Source organism: Clavelina lepadiformis, chromosome 6 (assembly GCF_947623445.1).
Source record: "Clavelina lepadiformis chromosome 6, kaClaLepa1.1, whole genome shotgun sequence".
Classification (NCBI taxonomy): Eukaryota; Metazoa; Chordata; class Ascidiacea; order Aplousobranchia; family Clavelinidae; genus Clavelina; species Clavelina lepadiformis.
The window spans coordinates 17706242-17726285 of NC_135245.1; the positions used below are offsets into that span (position 1 = coordinate 17706242).

At 35.0% G+C, this 20044-nt stretch overlaps 4 protein-coding genes across 6 annotated transcripts; 1 reads left to right on the forward strand and 3 right to left on the reverse strand.

Annotated features, from left to right (window-relative positions):
* Window positions 1-555: 555 nt before the first annotated feature.
* On the forward strand, window positions 556-1782 carry LOC143462039 (marginal zone B- and B1-cell-specific protein-like). The gene is made up of 3 exons (XM_076960042.1): window positions 556-838; window positions 1085-1296; window positions 1492-1782. Exons 1-3 carry the CDS (start codon window positions 617-619, stop codon window positions 1646-1648), a joined length of 591 nt encoding a protein of 196 aa, XP_076816157.1. The 5' UTR covers window positions 556-616; the 3' UTR covers window positions 1649-1782.
* On the reverse strand, window positions 1469-6142 carry LOC143462037 (proton-coupled folate transporter-like). The gene is made up of 8 exons (XM_076960039.1): window positions 5997-6142; window positions 4881-5257; window positions 4389-4729; window positions 4176-4309; window positions 3817-4005; window positions 3467-3633; window positions 2627-2867; window positions 1469-2559 (listed from the first exon to the last, which is right to left on the reverse strand). The coding sequence occupies exons 2-8, from the start codon at window positions 5197-5199 to the stop codon at window positions 2481-2483; spliced, it is 1470 nt and encodes a 489-aa protein (XP_076816154.1). The 5' UTR covers window positions 5200-5257; window positions 5997-6142; the 3' UTR covers window positions 1469-2480.
* A 261-nt stretch (window positions 6143-6403) lies between these two features.
* On the reverse strand, window positions 6404-9567 carry LOC143462036 (proton-coupled folate transporter-like). 2 transcript variants are annotated; one of them, XM_076960038.1, is made up of 7 exons: window positions 9244-9567; window positions 8813-9153; window positions 8514-8641; window positions 7651-7839; window positions 7326-7492; window positions 6649-6889; window positions 6404-6543 (listed from the first exon to the last, which is right to left on the reverse strand). In XM_076960038.1, exons 1-7 carry the CDS (start codon window positions 9560-9562, stop codon window positions 6465-6467), a joined length of 1464 nt encoding a protein of 487 aa, XP_076816153.1. In that variant the 5' UTR covers window positions 9563-9567; the 3' UTR covers window positions 6404-6464. The 2 variants fall into 2 exon arrangements, with proteins under 2 accessions (XP_076816153.1, XP_076816152.1); XM_076960037.1 differs by having other exon boundaries at window positions 8813-9168.
* A 58-nt stretch (window positions 9568-9625) lies between these two features.
* On the reverse strand, window positions 9626-17047 carry LOC143462035 (proton-coupled folate transporter-like). 2 transcript variants are annotated; one of them, XM_076960036.1, is made up of 8 exons: window positions 14412-17046; window positions 13965-14305; window positions 13740-13873; window positions 13341-13529; window positions 12960-13126; window positions 12425-12665; window positions 12038-12112; window positions 9626-10549 (listed from the first exon to the last, which is right to left on the reverse strand). In XM_076960036.1, the coding sequence occupies exons 1-8, from the start codon at window positions 14725-14727 to the stop codon at window positions 10504-10506; spliced, it is 1509 nt and encodes a 502-aa protein (XP_076816151.1). In that variant the 5' UTR covers window positions 14728-17046; the 3' UTR covers window positions 9626-10503. The 2 variants fall into 2 exon arrangements, 1 of the variants encoding a protein (XP_076816151.1); XR_013118120.1 differs by having other exon boundaries at window positions 9626-12112; window positions 12307-12665; window positions 14412-17047.
* Between the last annotated feature and the right edge of the window lie 2997 nt (window positions 17048-20044).

A 20044-nucleotide genomic window follows, 5' to 3' on the forward strand; every position in this document is an offset into this window, starting at 1 on the left:
GGTGGTCCACTTACTTCCGAACCGTTGTTCTTGCCATCAACAGCGATTTTGTCAAGAAATAACGGTAGCCTATCATTCCTACGAGTTACAACCTAAAGGTAGCAAATGGCTGTAGGCTTCCACCATGCACATTACTGTAAAGTAAAAACAGCTAGTTTTGTGAAAGGAAGTAAAATTTTGAACGGTGTTTACCCCATACGGAAGCAATAGTGAAGTCAATTGACATCAGTATGATACTGAAAGATCGTTACTTTTTAAACGTAGCAACAACGCCGGCGCCTCGGACACCCGTCGGTAAAAAACGTTTAAGGCCACGTGTATTTTCGTTACAACGGCAACGTAGCCGAAAAATAACGATTAATCTTTAACTTTGCCGCACATTTTAAGTGACGTCATTGTTTAACGAGCCTCGGGCAGTCGCGTTCGTCTCGATACAGTTTGTATTGTTTGAGAAACTTCATCAAAATAATTTGAAGTATGCGTAGGACTACAGGCGTAGAAGACAAATGATAAATGCTCATTATTTTTTGAGGTCTATTGTTTTAATAAACCATTACAACTCCCAATGTGCATATAGAGATATCTTCTGTTCTTTAGGGTTTCTTGAGGTCAAAAAATGTTAAGGTTGTTAGGTATGTTTTGCCTCATATGTACATGTTGGGGTCAGATGGGTAAACCCACGGTAACGAAGTCGAAAGACGGCGATCCCCTTTCTGGGACGATAAGCATGGGACCACCCGATCTGAGCGACGAAGAAACACAAGCAAATTACATGCCAAGTAAATTGCGATGTGACGCCTGTGCAGGCATTGCTGCACGATTTGCCAAAGCTTTGCAGGTGAGGACGCTTTTAAGGCATCTAGACTTCGTTGAAAACGATATTATTTTGCGTTATACAACGCAAGCATACAGTACACGTATCGTATGTTGCAAGTCATAATTTGTCAGAGATAGATCGAACCAGTTTAACGTCTATGATTTCCTTCCTTCTGCGTTATAAACGCATGGTATACCTATTGTTAAACGTCAAGCCATCGTTGATAGCGTTTCACACCATGGCCCGCACGATGCACTCTTGTCACAGAAAGAAATAGACAAAACGCGGGCGACACGTGACGGGCAGAAGGAATTGGACGAAGGCCTGCTGATTGACATATTCGAGCAGATATGTGCAGACCGAGAATGGAGTAATTTTGGTTTGAAAGAAGTGCAGGGCGTGAATAGAATTTCTTACCCGGGCAGTGAAATCGCCGAGGTACCGGGCATTCAACAAGGCGGGGGAATTTGGCCACGAAGGTACGCGACAGCAACAATTTAGTTTGCGGTCTATAAACGTTTTAACAATTCTTTACATTCACCGGTTGTGTTGTTGTTTCCACTGATTCTAGCTGTTATTAACCTGGTTTTATGAAAACTAAGATCTTGTGTTCGCAGATGAGTCGAAAAGACAATTTTTGCCAATACTATACACCTTGTGTTTTTGTTTAATAGGTTGTCAGACATGTGTTATGGATACATTGAAGAATTCGAGGAATATGGAATATACAAAGCGCATGCCAACGATCTTAAAAAAGGCCTTTATCAACTCATATGTAAAAAGGACTGCAGACTAAAAGACAAAAAGAAAACAAACAAAAGTGAACTCTAAATACGCATGACAATAAGAGAAAACACCCTAGGCTGGTATTCTCACATCATTATGCAGTTGGTCTGAAATTCTCTGAGAATACGGCCAGGTTTCTTTGCTAACTCAAACGAAAATACACGAAATTTGTTTAAGAATATCATGTGTGCTGTTTGCAGGGCAGTTAACATGTAAATTCCTTGACGACATAACTAACGCTAATAGAAGTACAGCTAGGTGCAAAAATTCTAGAGATGTTCAGACCTTTGTGATATGAAATTAGCACAAGATGTTTTAAATATAGCAGGGCAAACATGGTATGTTTGTAATAAACAAACTTAAAACATAACTTTGTCAATCTCAACAATGGCAATGAATAGAATAATAAATACTGTTATAACACTGACAAACCATCTCCCTGCATAGAAACACATTGTGTTTAAAGGTAATTATGAAAGCTCATCAAAAAATATTCCTAGCCGATAATAATTTTACATTAAAAAGTTTGCAATGTTTGATGCCGCAATCAGTAGTGAAATCATACTAAAAGGTTTGCTTTGGCATAAAATAAACGCATTTAGCTAGAGTAAGAAGGTAAAAAAGATATGATGTTAACCTAACGAGTTAAACAAAGTTCAACAGGTAAAATATTAACTAAAAAAACCAAATATTCCGATTGCAAAAATACATAGAGGTTACCATATTGTGATAGGAAGTGCAAGAAGGCTTACATGTATCTTCTGGTTTTCTTTAGATGATACTTTTCAATACCTGATGTGAATACTAGGCAAATGTCAAAAATGCACTTCGAAATGAATACAATGACTAGAAAATTGTTAACATATAGAGAAAAACCCTATGATTGTGTGTTTAAAGTTTGATATTCATCTTGTTTGTTGGCTTCTAAATCTGATTTCGTTTTGCAGTAAACAAAACTGAAAATAACATAAATGTCATTGATGTTCACAAACGAATACATTTTTATAATTTTCTGTTACTAACCTGTAAAAACAAAACACTACAATTTGGATTCCTGCGCCAACCAAGAAAACAGTGCCTCGGAAAGTTGTAACTGTAGCAGCGTACACTCCATTAAAGATGAACGATGAAACAAGCGCTGCGGTTGACTCGCAACAAGCTATAAGTGCGAATACAGCCCCTTGTTCATGCTTGCTTACAAGCCGCGATATCATGCTTCGAAGCACAGATAAATCCATTGTTGCCAAAAAACTGAGAAGGAATCCTAAACATATTTATATAAAAAAATTATAAAAAATTGTGTATTTTTATTTTAACTCCATCCTTATACAGTGGTGGTCTGGACCAAAGTTTATGACCACAAATAGTTTTAAAGTGGCCCTCTGAAACATTCATATAAATACCGCTAAAACATGAAATTGTTTTAGAGTTTAACTGTCTATGTTCGTTTATTGTATGTATGGGAGTTAAGAGTAAAAGAAATATCAAACGAAAAATACACATATTTAAAAAAAATTTCAGCTGGTCACAATAGTGTATATATAGTGTCGGAATGCCCTTTCTCTTTTATAAATTAGCGGGCTGATTAAAATTTTACAAATCCAATTTTCAAGAAAGAACCCCGTTGCATTAAGTACTCACACTTTGCAATAGAGAAAGTTACTTATCAGACGTTATGATGTCACGAACAACTTTTCTTAAAACCGATACTTTAGGATGTGGCATGGAGATCTTTACCATCAAAATGAAGGAAATATTAAAACAAAGTTATTCTCCAGAAGTCAGAAGCAAGTTTCATGGTTTCCTGAACAGCAGAGGCCCAGAACAATAAACCAACAAGGCTATGAAATATGTAAGGTTTACCTAAAAACATGACCCACGTAAAAGAAGCTAGGGCGTAGGTAACAAGGCCAGCAGTACTTGAGAGATTGCTCATGAGTACAATCCATATTTCAGATAACCTTCCATTTAGGAGTTTAAGAACAATCACGCTAGATATGAATGTTGTGTCCAGTACTGCAGATCCATATCTACAAAAAACATCAGACTTTCCGAGCCTCAGCCAACAATATGAAAAATTACACAAAGTAAACACAACTAGTTTGAGGTACAGATAAGCCAATGACTAGATAGAACAAAATAATAGAACTATTCTAACAGACAATAGTTAACCACGAATTTGCACACTATACAACTTAAATGCATCTGATTACCCTATCAATGTTGATGACCAGCAAAACGGTGGACTAAGAACATAAATAACATTAGTGTTTTGCACTCCAGTAAGCACAACCATCTGAACAAAAAAGCAGATAACTACAATCATCACTTTTTTGGTTCTGTCCAAGTTTTCAGACAAAAATCTCCAAAGTTCAAGAAAAAGCTGACAACTGAACAGTGATCTGCAAATAAAAATTAATCCAGTAAATAAAAAGACCACCAAACATAAATGCAAAATAATCAACTACTTAGTATACATTACAGTTTTAAAGATGATGCATTTCATTTTTAAAATGAGCCCAAATATTCACCAATGCATAACAAATGAAACCTATTAAACAACGTCTGGTACCTCAATTTCTCACACACACTAGTAGATGTTATTGAACTTTCTGATCTGGAAATGGTGTCAGGAAGAACAAAGATGATGTACAATAGTACTGCCACAGTCAGAGATAACAGAAACCATAATGGAGGTTCAAAGCCCTGTAAGGCAAAGACAGAAATAACAGGAAATTTCACCTTACATAAATAACTTAACTTAAAACTAATCTCGTAATTCTACCTGAGCAGCAATCCAAAATCCACCAGCTAAATTTCCGAGAATTGATCCTAAGCCAAGGTTTGCCTCACCAATAGCAATTCGAACAGTTCTGTCTTCATGAGTTGAAATATCAGCAAGATAAGCATAACATGAACACAAAATTCCACTAAAACCTCCACCAATGCAATGCGCGATTTGCGCAATTAACAAGTAAATTATGTCAAGCTCCAAGTGGACAACAACTATGTATAGGGCGAGCATAACAACATATCCAGTAAAACTACAAATAAGTGGAAGTCTTCTGCCAACCCTATCCCCCCAGCCACCTATCAATATGGTGGTAAAAAAGGATGGAATGAAATCTGAAAAGTGGATAAAAACGTCTTTAATACTTGAATAGGAAATTAAAAAGTATTGTAAACTCATCTATTGAATATTATTCATTCCGCATACCAAGCATTGCTAAATAAATGCTGAAGTTATTTCCAACAATGCTGAAATTTATTTACTTACTAGCTATGTTCAGATAAAGTCTCCATTCATTTGCTTCAGCTGTGACTTTGTTCTGCAGGTCTCGAGTCGTATTAGTCATATTATTTAGTCCACACTCTGACGCTTTTGTCCCATTTTCAAACCCATAATTTTTTGACAAACGGTAGTAAATATATTGGCTTGAAATTGTGGAGTACATGACAGTTATCACCATGCAGCATAGAAATATTGGTTCAACAGTTATCTTTCTCAGTATATTGATCGGGTTCAGTGCCAGTGCATGTCCTTTTTTCACAGTTGCCTCAGGAACAGGAGAGCTGGTATCGTTACCAGTGGTCATATTTAGGACACTTGTGGCAGAATTAGCAAATTAGAGCCTAATTACCCAGCCACAATATCTGAAATAAACCAGACATTTTATTTTGATAAACTTTGCGTAAAGATACTTGAAAATTTGTTTATAACAATTGAGGTATACAATGTTTCATCTTAGAGAATTGCAAATGTTCATTCAAGTATAGTTCAGCATAAGACAGGATATCAGTTATTTAGAAGGAATATTAAGCTAACAAGTAAAGCAATTCCCTAATTTCACATAGAAATCAACCAGTATAAACAAAAATAAATCTATGTATATGTATAAAATGGCAACAAAGAGAAGTTAATTTTGGCTTTTGCAAGCAATTACAATGTGAACATCGCACAGGGTAAATGCAGTAATACTGTGCATATATATGGTAAAAGGATAAGGACATGGTGAAGAATGTATTTTAAGGGGTCATTACCGAATTCAAAGAGATAGGCTTTTCAATGCAAAGTACATTAAATCAAGAAGCTACTGTCGCAAAACCACATCATAAACCTCCCCTGAATTTTGGCTTGCAACGAGATCTAGGTTATGACTCTCTACAATCTTAATTTGGACAGAATTCTCATACTCAATTTTCTATAACAACTACCTAAACTTTACAGCCAGTTTTGAGCTTAAGATTTTAGGACAAATACTCCAAAATACCAAAATTTCAAGCCCACACCAAAATGACAACTTAGCCTAGAACCGTAACCAGTTATCGCCAAAACAATAACAAACTAGTCCACACCGATGTCACATGCACATTGGACCGGAAAATTTCTTACTTTTTTTAATATGACGCTTTGAGTGCGACATCGTCACAATCGCCGTTTTGCCGGCTCAAAAGTGTCTTTCTATTGGGAAGTGACCCCTTAAAAGCATTAAATGATAACAAGTAATCCATAAGCAACTGGTAAATCTAAGATAGAGCAAAAACACTTCAAAGGCATCAAGTCGAAACAAGAACCATAGCAAAAACGAATACTAGAACTATATAAAACTGAATACTGCACAAAATAAAGATGTAAAGTTTGACAACTGGAAACTGAGTGAAAAAGAAGTGCGGGTCATAAATAGGTTTGCTTATTTGATCTTGGATTCTATAAAGGTGGTATTTATATCTACCGTATTTAATATTACAAAATTCTATAATGCAGTCAGTATTGTATATTCGAACATGAAAATTAAAAATGTAGTAGTGCAAAAATTAAGACGCTAAAAACTGCTCTTTCAATAAAATACACAATAAAACCTCATTGTTCATTTTTTAAACTTTGATATTCTTTTTCTCTATTTGCATCTAGGTCTGACTTTGTTTTATAGTAAACGACACTGAAACACAAAAAAATACACATTAAAATATTAACATTACAAAGTACATTAAGTAACATCGTAATAATAACAGAGGTGAATTCTATTGGTTGCAGTAATACTAACCTGTACACAACAAACATTACTCCTTGGATCCCTACACCTATCAAGAACACAGTTCCTCGAAAACTACCAACAGTCTCAGCATAAACTCCATTGAAGATAAATGAACCAAGTAGAATGGCGGTGGCTTCGCTGCAAGCTACAAGTGCAAATGCAGCTCCCTGTTCATGCTTGCTGACAAGTCTTGACATTGTACTCCGAAGCACGGATGAATCCATGATTGCTAGGATAGTGAGTGAGAAACCTGAACATGGAATAAAAAATTATTTTTTCAAGAAAACTTCGACACATTCAAAGCAGCAGTAGAGCTGTTTCGTAAATTTTTCACGACAGCAAAGTGCATTTTACCAATACTGTACATGCTGCTATGATTTTGATAACTTCAACTGATAATAATTAATTGAAAAAGTTATTTCGGGACTTAGATCATCTGTTATTTCCAGAGCACAAGTTATCGAGTTTATCAGAGTAGATTTTCAAAGATATTTTTAGTAGTTTTTCTGCAGTTTAGCCTCACTTTAGTACAGTTCATGAAAAACAGTACTCAGCATCAACCTTACGGCGTGCTGTCGATGAAGAATAATAAATAAATGGACCAACGCCAATCCTCAAAGCAGCGTCTATCACCGATTGATGAAGAACTATTACACTATAAAGCCCATAAAATTTGTAAGATTCACCTAAAAACATGATCCATGTAGCAGAAGCTAGCGCATAGGTAATAAGACCACCAATATTGGAGAGATTGCTCATGAATACAAGCCAGATATCAGATAACCTTCCATTTAAGAGTTTAAGTGCAATCATGCTGAATACAAATGTTGTGTCCTGTACAGCAGATCCATATCTACACAAAACATGGTTCCGAAAAATAATTTAAAAAATCAACATGTAATCTACGATCACAATATATCAAAGCATGCAAATATATTATATATAACCATATGAATTAATTATATGAGATACAAGGTTAGCAATCTATTCACCATACAACATAAAAATTACCCTATCAAAGTAGATGACCAGTAAAACGGTGGACTGAGCACAAAGATGACAATAGTGTCCTGAACTCCAGCAAAGATGATTATTTGTAAAACGAAGCAAAAGACCACGCCTAATAACTTTCGCGTTCTGTTCCAATTTTGTGATAAGAATTTCCATAGTTCAACAAAAACCTGACAACTGAATAGTGACCTAATGGTAAAGATTGAATTCGTTATCATTGTATTAGATGCCTGCCCTATAACATATAATTGCTTTTATAGTTATTTGTGATTACAACATCATAAAAATTACCTGCACAAATCGGGTTTATGGATTTAAATGTTTCATACGTAACAATGTTACATAAATGCTTCTTCTATAGTAGATATTAGCATTGCAACTCAGTCAGTACCAGTATGTATAATAGGCTTTTTAACAGCGGGGTATAAAGGTACCAAATATTAATGGAAGTTATAATTTGTTACCATACAGATTACATAGAGATTATGATTATATACAGATTATGCTTATTTCCCTCTAATTAACCCCCAGAAAGCTGCACAAGAGGCAAAAAACAGACCCAGGTCCTTTCTTCTTACACAAGTTTTTGAAAGAAAACAGGAAAAAAGCAAACAAACATATAGCAGCAATACTCAATCGATATCAGAAGTTTCTTGAACTTTTCACATTTACCGTTGGTAGATTTGTTTCAATTACGACAAATAACATGATGACACAAAAAATTCCTCTTTCAAACCAAGTAATTGCTTTTGTTCTAAGTATAAGAATAAACTACACGTAGAAAACTGACAAGCTACCTGCAACAACAAACTACCATCTTTATCCAGAACAAATGACTGGTTTTTATTAATTCAATTGCATACCTAAATTTCTGGCCAGCTGACATTACTGAAGCTTCTGACTGCAGAACAGCTTCAGGGAGAATAACAACAACATAGAATATCGTTGACAAAGTAAGAGCGAGAAGAAACCACAAGAGCGGTTCAAATCCCTGGAAAATAAAAAATGAGTATAATTAACATGAAATTGGGAAATGCGAAACAACCCTGTCGTCCAAACCAACTTCTTGAGCTAGCAGATCAACATTAAAATAAAAACACGCTGGCAAAGACAAAGTAACTTTGTGGTTTAAGTATAAAAAAGAAGATTGAAGTCATTCTACCTGGGCAGCAATCCAAAATCCACCAACTAAATTTCCAAAAAGTGATCCCAAGCCAAGGTTTGCCTCACCAATGGCGACTCGAACAGTTCTGTCTTCATGAGTTGAAATATCAGCAAGATAAGCATAACATGAACACAAAATTCCACTAAAACCTCCACCAATACCATAAACAATTTGTCCAATTAACAAGTAAAATATGTCAAGCTCCAAGTGGACAACAACTATGTAAATAGCGACTAATAGAACGCATCCAGTAAAACTACAAATAAGTGGAAGTCTTCTGCCAACCCTATCCCCCCATCCACCTATCAATACGGTGGTGAAAAAGGATGGAATGAAATCTGTAAAAAAAATACCTCACAAACTAAATAATATGACGACGTGTTTGCAGTAACTGAGCATCATTTTATAAAAATGTATAATTTACTTACTAGCTATGTTCAGATAAAGGTTCCATTCATTTGCCTCAGCTGTGACTTTGTTCTGCAGGTCTCGAGTCGTATTAGTCACATTATTTAGTCCACACTCTGACGCTTTTGTCTCATCTTCAAAGCCGTAATTTTTTGACAAACGGTAGTAAATATACTGGCTTGAAATTGTGGAGTACATGACAGTTATCACCATGCAGCATAAAAATATTGGTTCAACAGTTATCTTTCTCAGTATATTTATGGGATGAGACTCATGCTGTTGCTTTTTGACCACAGTTATCACAGACTCGGAACACTCAGAATTGTTGTTAACAGTCATTGTTCGAAAGTTAAGTGGCAGTTTGAGGATTAATACATGGAAAAAAATTACTTAGTCATAAAATCTGAAATAAAATGAAAAATCAGCTTTTTCTTGAGGAATTAAAAATAAAATTTTTGCATTTTACCTAAGATAGTTAACAGTTAAACATTTGCCAGTTGAAACTTTGCTATAAGCATTTTGAATTACATAATATAATACATTGAACAGGGAAAAGGGGTGCTAACCAATCCTGCCAACAACATCACTTATTTGTCAACCATATCAATCAAAACACGTAATATTAAAACAAGTATTGTTTAAGCATTTACACTGAAACTAAAATCAAAACGATTTGACTGAGAAATAACGTTATATGTAACTTGGCACTGTATAATTACAGAACTACATGTAAATTTTCAAAAAAATGGCACTATAAATCAATACAAATAACCATACCATATTTGCAGCACAAAGGTGTAAATTGTTGACGTAGCTAAAAAAAGTAATCGACGATGATAAATCAATAAAAATCCGAAAAATTACCTAAGTTCATGCCATATTCAGAAAGATAAATTTGAACGCATAAAAGAAAACTTTGAGTGTTGTACTAAGTGGAACATGGACTGTAAAAACGGATTAATGCAATACTACTTGCCTAAATTAATTGCAATTAATTGCATAGCCACAGTAGAAAGAGAGGTTGGTAAAGTAATTGACTACTTTGTATAACCAAAGGTTTAAAAACACAAAGCACAAATATACAGAATAGAGCAAAAGTATGAACTTCACGTTAAGTACAGCGTTAGTAGTTAAGCACTAGAGCGCCACATACACAAAAATTTTATTGAATTACTTTTGTAAAAAACTCTACACGCTGAACAGTGACTGTATTTCAACTTTGTTTAGAAAAGCCATTGAAAGGATCTGCTCGTCTGAATGAACCAGGTACTTTAAGACCTTTAGAGTTTTGAAGACGTTTTATCCAAATCATCCATAGCCCAAACCCTATGTATATGATTAATTTTACATAAAGAAATGGAAGCAATAGAAGAAACATCTGCACTGTGATAAGTTTTCTATAAACCAACTGCTGTGAGGCAAGAAGAACAACTAGGAGAGCAAAAAAATGGCAAAAGGGGGCAGATAAAATGATGGCGGTGCTAATCATAATAAATCTTTAAATATTTAAAATCTTAAAGTAAATAAATCTGGTAAAGGAGCCTTTGCCACTATAAAAACGTTTTCATTTACCGTGTAATAAATGCGTAGTACTTACCAAGCATACTACAAAAGAAAAACAAGCGTTTTAACTTAACATATTATTTAGATTCCAAAGCATTTATCAAATTGTACTGGCGTTCAAAACAAGCGCTTACACTGTACGACACATTTAACTTCATTAAATAGCAACCAGTCTTCATGACACACTAGTCACAGCAAAATTTCTCAGCCCACTTCTGCCAGACAGAAAAGGTCACTTTTTTAATGTAGGTTCAACTGTGACCTTGAAGATCAAGGATTCATGAAATATTGAAAAAAACTAGAGAAACAAGTTTGTTTGCGCCAATTAGTGTTACACGTAAACGCAAAATCATTGTTTATACAAAACAATACAACGTAAAACAAATTTACCAAGTTCAACAATCCTGGCATTTTTGAGTCATTTATGCATCATTTTATGAGTTCACTCACTGGAATTTTACCCAAAACAGTCATTTATTCGGCACAGTGATTCTACCATCAAATGGTACCTTAATTTGAAAATGGTGTGTCGATAATTTTTAACCAAATTCGAGTTTGTCAAACATACCTCCTAATGTTTTCTTTAGCAACGTTATTTTTTACCTAGTTTCAGTTTCAGTTTCAGTCTATTTTAAAAAGAAGTGTTCGAAACAAATAACTATAAAGCGAACAACACAAAGAGTCTGTTTTGACTTCAAATAGCATGCAGCAAAAACACCACAGCCCATACAAGCAAATGTAAAATGGCTTGGAGTCAATATTTGGCCAATGGATGACAATGCATTATTAAGTGAGACAATTGAATAAACACTGCAGTAGATAAGCAACAAAGGAGAAACCGTTTTGCTAACATATTAGCTATCTACAATGTTTAACGGTGCCCAGCTTTTGGAAAAGAAGTTTAAAGCTATTCTAGACAGCCTACATGTTTTTGCTTCTATTAGGGACTACTATTCGCAATGCTACTTCCTGTGGCATCAACTCTTTAAATGTAGTAATAGGCATGAGTTTTCAGGACAATGCATTTTAAAAGACTCGCGTTACGTTGAGTGATAATGCGACATGAAGTCGTGATTTTCAATCGTGACGTCGATCCGGCCATTCTCATTAAATTCTAAAAATCTACGCTTATGCACATGATATATGCAGAATAAAAATTGTAACTAGGAAACTGTATAAAAGATGTAATCTTTTGAAAATTACGTGAAAAACACAATTAAAAATGACAACAGCACAACAATAAAAACTCACGAATCAGTGTTAAAATTATGATATTCCTCCGCCTTGTTTGCTTCCAAATCTGACTTTGTTTTCTGATAAACGAAACTGTAAAAAAACTTGGATTATGCTACCAACCACAAAAATATATCCACTTTACGCACTTGTAAACGTCCATGTACACAAAGAAAATGCAGCATAAGCATAATTTGCAAATGAATTGCATTTGTAGAGGGACGTGCTTTGAATGACCAACAAACTTACATTCAGTAACGATAGACTAAAGTACATAGGTTACATACCAATTATTGATTATAAACAAGTCAAGATAACATATGGTTGTGAAGAACATAGTGTAACCTTAGTTAAGAAATATCTCATCAATTCAATACAGCATCAGCACAAAACATCGATACTAACCTGTAAAAAACAAACATTATTATTTGGACTCCAGCACCAACCAAGAAAACAGCGCCACGGAAACTGATGACTGTAGCAGCGTAAACTCCATTAAAGATAAAGGAAGCAACAAGTGACGCTGTAGACTCGGAACAAGCTATAAGTGCAAATGCAGCCCCTTGTTCATGCTTAGCAACAAGCCTCGAAATCATGCTTCGAAGAATAATTGCATTCGTACTTGCAAGAAGACCGATCGTATAACCTAGATACAAGAGAGATATATTAGGCATACCACAAAAATGGACATAAATGTATTTAGACACATTGAAGACCTCCTAAACAAGTGATGAGACAGCACATAGTTAATGCACCGCACCTAAATTTCCATGAACGTAATAGGTTTAAAGTATCTCACTCATTTAAAATGTTTATTCAGGAAAGCTAAATTTATCAGTGACAGTGTAGTTTGTGAACCATTATAAAATACTTATGCTGTTTTTAACATTAAAAATATATCCGTGAAAGTTTGCATCTATAAAAATGCAATATTGTTTACCTAAAAACATGACCCAAGTAACAGAAGCCGCGGCATAGGTTACAAGACCACCAATATTAGAGAGAGTGCTCATGAACACAAGCCAGATATCGGATAACTTTTCATTTAAAAGTTTAATAGTGATCAAGCTAAATAAATACGTTGCATCTTGTAGAGCGGAACCGTACCTAAATCAATACTTTATTGAAAATTTTACAACGAAGCATTGTTACACAATGTAAAAAAGCTTTGCCAAGTTCTGCAGACAATACTGTAAGGATTAAGGAAAATTTTTAGCATAATAAAAAATCAAACATATAGAAGGCAAAACAATTAGACTAAGGAATTAACTGAATAGTTGCAAACATATAACTTGAATAGATGTTATAAAACAAGCATCACCCTATTAATGTTGATGACCAACACAATGGTGGACTAAGTACATAAATGATATGAGTGTCTTGGACCCCATCAAATATGATGACTTGAAGAAAAAAGCAGACAACTACACCGAGCACTTTTCTTGTTCTATCCCAATTTTCAGACAAGAATTTCCAAAGGTGAGTGAAAGGGTAGGGACTAAACAGTGACCTAAAAATGGTGTCAGCTTTAAGTAACTTGAATATCAATCCTTGTCACAAAGTATTCACCAACAGTGTGACCATACTGTGACCAACAAACCATACTGTGATCATAGTTATGACACTTTTCAAAATATTAATATGTGATAATATCAGATACCTAATATTTCCATTTTTCAATTCTGCAATGTGCTTTTTCATGAAATTACCACTTACATACCGGAGTTTTTCAAAAGTACTGGCTGACGATATCGAACCGTTTGATCGCGGAACAACTTCAGGAAGAAGAACCGTGATATAAAATATTGCTGCCAGAGCAACAGAAAATAAAAACCATAGTGGTGGTTCAAAACCCTGTATAAGAAAAGTAAAAATATAGAATTAGTTAGAAACTGTGTGCTTTATGTCAACCGATAAAATGCAAACATCTAAAAGTCAAGTATACCTGAGCTGCAATCCAAACTCCACTGATTAGACTTGCAAAAAGTGATCCTAGCCCAGTACTTGCTTCACCAATTGCTACACGCAAGGTTCGATCATTATGTCGAGAGATATCAGCAAGATATGCGTAACATGAACACAAAACTGCACTGAAATCACCACCGATTCCACAGGCAACGCGTGCAACCAACAAATAAGTTATATCCAGCTCCAAGTGTATGACAATTATATACATAATGAGCATAAAAACATATCCAATGAAGTTGCAAGTAAGTGGAAGCCTTCTGCCCACCTTGTCGCCCCATGTACCCATTAACACAGTGGAGAAAAATGACGGTACAAAACCTGAAATCAAGCAGAAAGTGCAAAATACATTTAAAATTTAAGCACACACACAACACAGAAAATCTGCTGTATTAAATATCAATGTATTCTTTTATGTTCTACTAACCAGCTACGTTCAAGTAAAGGTTCCATTGATTCGCTTCAATTGTAATTTTATTCTGTAGTTCTCGAGTGACATTGGTTTCATTACCCGAAACACATTCTGATGTCTCTGTTGCATTTTCAATGCCATAATTTTTTGACAGGCGATAGTAAATATACTGGCTTGAAACAATGGAGTACATCACAATAATTATAATTGAAAAAAATAGAATTGGCTCCACGGTAACTTTCTTCAAGGTCTTGAAGGTGTGAAGAACAACTTGCTTTACTTTCACGGCAATAATCTCTGGTGGAGGATTGCTCTCATCATTGACTGACATCACTTAAATCATGGGGAGGAAACAAAGAAGTCAGAAGAAACTTGGGTGGAAACAACGCAGCAGATATTCTTGGGTCATGAGCTAATGTTAAATGATGTATTACATTATACACTATTAAAACTGCAATGTACGTTAATGCGATTGGCTGATCTACTTTAGTATGCTGTCTACAGAAGTTCACGCCATGCAGCTGAAATAAAACTATTCTATTCTTACTGTAATTGTCATGCCAAATTCCTATAAGTTCAGTATATCCTGCTTTAACGGCTAGTCAAATATAGTCAACTGTTGCTCTTCAAGCTTTTTAATAACATCTTATCTCTTAACTCGAGCATGTATAGAATAAGAACAAAGGTATTTGCATCACAGCCAGAAAAAACAGCCGTCCTCCTTACAGAAAACCAAAACGTAGAATAAAAAGTATACTCTTGTCCACAAACCCACAGCACAATCAACTATAATTAAGGTATGAGATCAGAATCGCGCGCAGCGTAACACGCCTTGGGGAGGAGTTGTAGGTAATGGCGTACACCATGTACGTATGTAGAAAACTTACCAAACACAATAAATAATCACATGGGTTATTTCGGTAAATTATTACTACCAAACATGCAGTCAGACATTGTGTACAAGAATGGCCAAAACAATATAGGTAGAATACAACTCAATATACACGTAAAAACATATTGTGGAATATATCTAAATATACGTCTAAAAATATATTAAAATGCAGTGCTAAGCTAACACGCCCATCAGCATGGTTAATATACCACGAATTACAAAACAAAAATTTCGTGACACTCTGACAAAAATTGTATTTGCTTAACTAATGCAAAACTGCAAACCAAAATTAACCAACAGCACTAAATTTTCTTTGTTATACAATTTAGGAAAAAACATTATTCATCAACTACCGGTATCTCCTTAGCCATTTAAGTCATGCACATGAAAGTTTAAGATCTTTGCAGTGCAGCAATAAGTTGCACACTTATGTGTAAAGAAAAATTTGCTTTTTGTTAACATCTATAAATGCATTGTATTAAAAGAAAAAAATCGTTGTTAATTTTGGATTACGATTTGTTTACGTTAATCTATTTCATTTATCAAGACAGCTTAATAAGGAACCTTGAAAAATCGTTTCGAACGTTCAAGTTTTTTGAAGAAATAAGCTAGCGACAGCTTTAAAACAAAACTGCACTGTGGCTTCTGCCTACTGTCAAGTGACTAGCACACTAGTTGAACATTTTTCAATGCATGGTGTTCTCATTATGGTATAGGCCTATGTATGTCAATCATTTAATCATTTTATTTTTTGTCAAAAGCGCAGTGGGTACTGGGGTACAAAAAAATCAAGCCAGTTGCTATACTAGTATGCGCTAATGAATGAGCAACAGTTAATGAACGGACAACAGTATACCAGTTTCTAGTTCCAGTTTAAAGAAAACAAATTCTTATTTTCTAACCGAAATTCATAAAAAGTTTCCCAAATGTAGCCTAATCCTTATATATTCTAGGTAGGCCTAGGATATCAAAATACCAGTACTTTTAGAATTCCTGCGTAATAAAACCCCCATTCGCGCCACTGCATGTAAGAGCAAACTGCCTTGACCTTTACTGCTTATTGTTACAATAGCATTACATAGCGAAAGTTGAAAAACTTGGAAGTAAGCATCTTACCATTCACGATTTCTCCAGAAGCCGAAGAGTGTTATTAGTTATTACTGTTGTTGAAAGATAGGCTAAATGGGGTTAGATTAAAAAAAGATATTACCAAAAATTTGTATCGGAGAAACTTAGAAAAAATTGGAATGTTTATAAATTAAAAGATGTATTTGAATTTGAATTTACATTTGACAAATATAAATTTAACTCTTGAACATGAAAATTTTTCTGAAGAAGCAGAGAGATAAAGATTATTATAAGATGTCAATACATTTTCTAGGGTAAGTTTTTTGTGTAGGGTAAGTACCCAAGTCAAAACCAACTATTGACATTGCCATCTGTTCCCCTAATTGAAAAATCTTCCTTTGTTTTATGACAAGTGACGATTTATGGGATCTCTTACCGTTTTTTTTCTGTTTTAAAATCACCGAACCAAAACACCTATGTATGATGCAGCTATGCACGATAAAATTTCCAATAAAATTTATTCAGTGGCCCTGGTGAACAGTTCTAAATTTGGGCAATGCGATATAAAACATCAAAAAAAAGTAGGAAGTAAAAATCTTAGAAGGTATTTACGTTAAATCTGACTTTGTTAAGGTCTGCATATGAGCACAGTGAATACCCAACTTCTAGTAGTTTACCATCTGAAATGTTAAAAGTGTTTCTACTATGACATTTAATAATTCGCTTGTGCACTACTCGTGTGAGGTGTGATGATTTTATACAATTGTTTGCAAATCAAATGCCGCATAGTAAACGGAAATCGGCAAAGCAAAGCATTGCGTTACGTGTCGCCTATGCATGACTTCCTGTGTCGTTACAAATCGTGACGTGAATTATTCTTTCGTTTATAGCTATTCGTTGCGTCACAGTCTACGAAGTTAACCATAGAAAGTGGTCGACTTTATTGTGTAGCTGTCACAATGTCTTATTTAATGTAATCGTTTAAACAAGAAACAATATAACCAGTTTATACAGTTGTCATGGTGTACAATTGATTCTAAGATTAAGAGAAGCGAAACAACGACCTGAGACTCATTTCACTTCGAGGACATTAAGCAATTCTACAGACAAACATTGTAATTGAAGTGGTCGTCCTTACAGGCAAAGGAACGTTAAGCTGCCATTTCATTACAGAGGTATTACACAAGGAACATATCTGTCATAATGACCGCATATGCTGGCGGTAATTGTTTGTATATGAGCGAGGACGATTGATGGTTGGTGACTTGTTTTGCTTCTGCTTCGATTGATGAGTTCTCATTTCTCAAATTTGCGTGACTATGCTGTTAGTTGCTTGATTCTGTCTATATAAATTACTAACTTATAAAGTTCCCATTTTATTTATTATAACACAAAGGTTTTCACCTTCGGGCAAAGCTTACTGAATGTTACATCGCGCTCTGTAACCAATGAGACAGTAAAAGGGAAAAGGGAAGATCGTAAACATTACAACAGTATATATATGTGGCAAGCTAGTTCAAGCGAGGAAATTATCTGACGTCATTAAGGAAAACTCAAGTCTGATAAACAACTGAATTATAGGATTCTAAATTAAATTTCAAACATCTTGGAAAACAACTCGTGATTCGTGACGTAATCGTCACACTACCACTTTTTCTATCTAAAGCTCTATCTAAAGTGCTTGTAGGCTAGTTTGTATTTCACAGTTTAGATTTACCACTCATAAAGGAAAGTACGTTAGGTTATTGTTAGCCTTCGCTAGTTAATCTAAATTTCTGTAATTAAAGAGTTCTATATTTATTGCACAAAGAAAGAAAGCACTTTGCTTGCACTGCAACAAAACTAAGAAGGAAAGGATAGCGGAAATTATTAAAAGCTTTTCGATTACAAACGCAATAAGATCCTTATAACTTTGCCAACACAATGTTAGGCTATTTAACGTAACGTAATATCCAAAGCTTACCGACTCACAAACACATATCGAAAGAACAAAACGCTCCCGTAACAAGTAACAGTCTAGAATTTAACGTGGGTCATGTTACAGTCCATACATGCTTTTACGAAGGTGCTTTAAATGACTATATAGGTGAAATATGAGGCAAGATGTTTATAGTGAAAAAACTTTACCGAAAACGGAACTATGCTTAAGAAAAAGTTGTATTTACAGTATTTTGAAGACTTGAGTTTTATGGCCTATTGCAAGTTTTTAGTTTGGTGAAGGGTATCGGAAAATACTTAGCCAACACTTACCATTTCGACTGCATCAAAACAGAGCCGGGGAGGAAAGATCCCTTTAACGTCTGTAAGTAATCCGTCCACGCTATAACTAATGAAGCATAACACATCACAAATGATCATTTTTATTTTATTCTCGCAAATCGCCTATTACGTTGGATATAATGAAGAACAATTTGCTAAATAAGTTGTTTTATTTTCTTGGTATTTTGCAGCATCGAAAGTAAGTCACACTTCTCAGGAATAGCTACATTACAACCATCATTCAAGTAGTAGGCATCCCCAAAGTGTTTGTCAGTTGTCTCATCTGTGTAATCATATAGTTTCCCAAGTTCAATTCGTAGTTTGAACTACGCACCTTTCGAAAAGCTGCAACAATCACTCCACATTTGCCGTGCTAGCAGTTACCAGCAACTACTACCTTAAATATTTTGTGCACGTCTTTAAGCCTTTTCGGCTTTGTTACTTTTTCCCGTGACTGGCTTGATTTTTTTGGCCACACTGCGCTTTTGGCGAAAAATTAGAAGATTGGTGATCGAGAAAGCTTCTGGCTTCTTTAAAATGCAAAAATTTTGAATTTAAGATTACAGTAGAAATTCACATCACGTCCAATCAATAGCCTACATGACCAGTGATGGAATCGAGCCTCAATGTCAAGTCACTAACAGCGTCCAAGTCTAATCGAGTCATTTTAATTAGGCCTACGTTCCCAAGTTAAGTCATGTCAGTAACGTTTATCAATCAAGTCATATTTACTCTGCTTTTCTAAGTAAGATTAAATTTTATTAGTTTCCTCCTGCCAAACTCCATTTTGGTTTTATCCGTCGATCAGCCAAATTTCACTTTTGGCTGTTGTACGCAGTATTTTATTATTTTCTGTACTTGCAATTCAACATGTTCAGCACAAGCAGAACATTTGCGTAAACAGTCATTTCTTTAGTCATCAGTCATCACGTTTGTCAACATAAAAAGAGAAGTTGGTTAGGCTGTTGGTATTGTAGGCTACAGCGAATAAAAGGTCTGTGGCTCAAATATGTTTGTTCAGTCAGCTGGTATAAAAAAGCTGTAAGGACTAAGGCAAAGCTTACCGTAGCTCTTAGCAAAAGAATAAATGTCTTTATTTCAAATATGAAGCACGCTATTGTTATTGTAAGCACTTTCGGATTGTAAGTCGAGAGGCTACTGCGTTTTGTCGCCCTTTCGCCAAAAGCGAACAATAATATTACTCCAAGTTGTGACAATCACCTCAATGATTTTTAAACGAGGGAACCGTTCGTCAAAGGGCGGTTAAAATTTCGAAAGTGAATGAAATCAAAGAAATGAATAAGAAAAAACCAGAACCATTTTTAAGCAAAATAATCAAAATGGGAGCCTGTCCGCAGCATAGTTAACAGTGCTTGACCTTCGTTAACCAGCGGCCCAGTTTTGCAAACAATTTGTTATGAGGCCCATT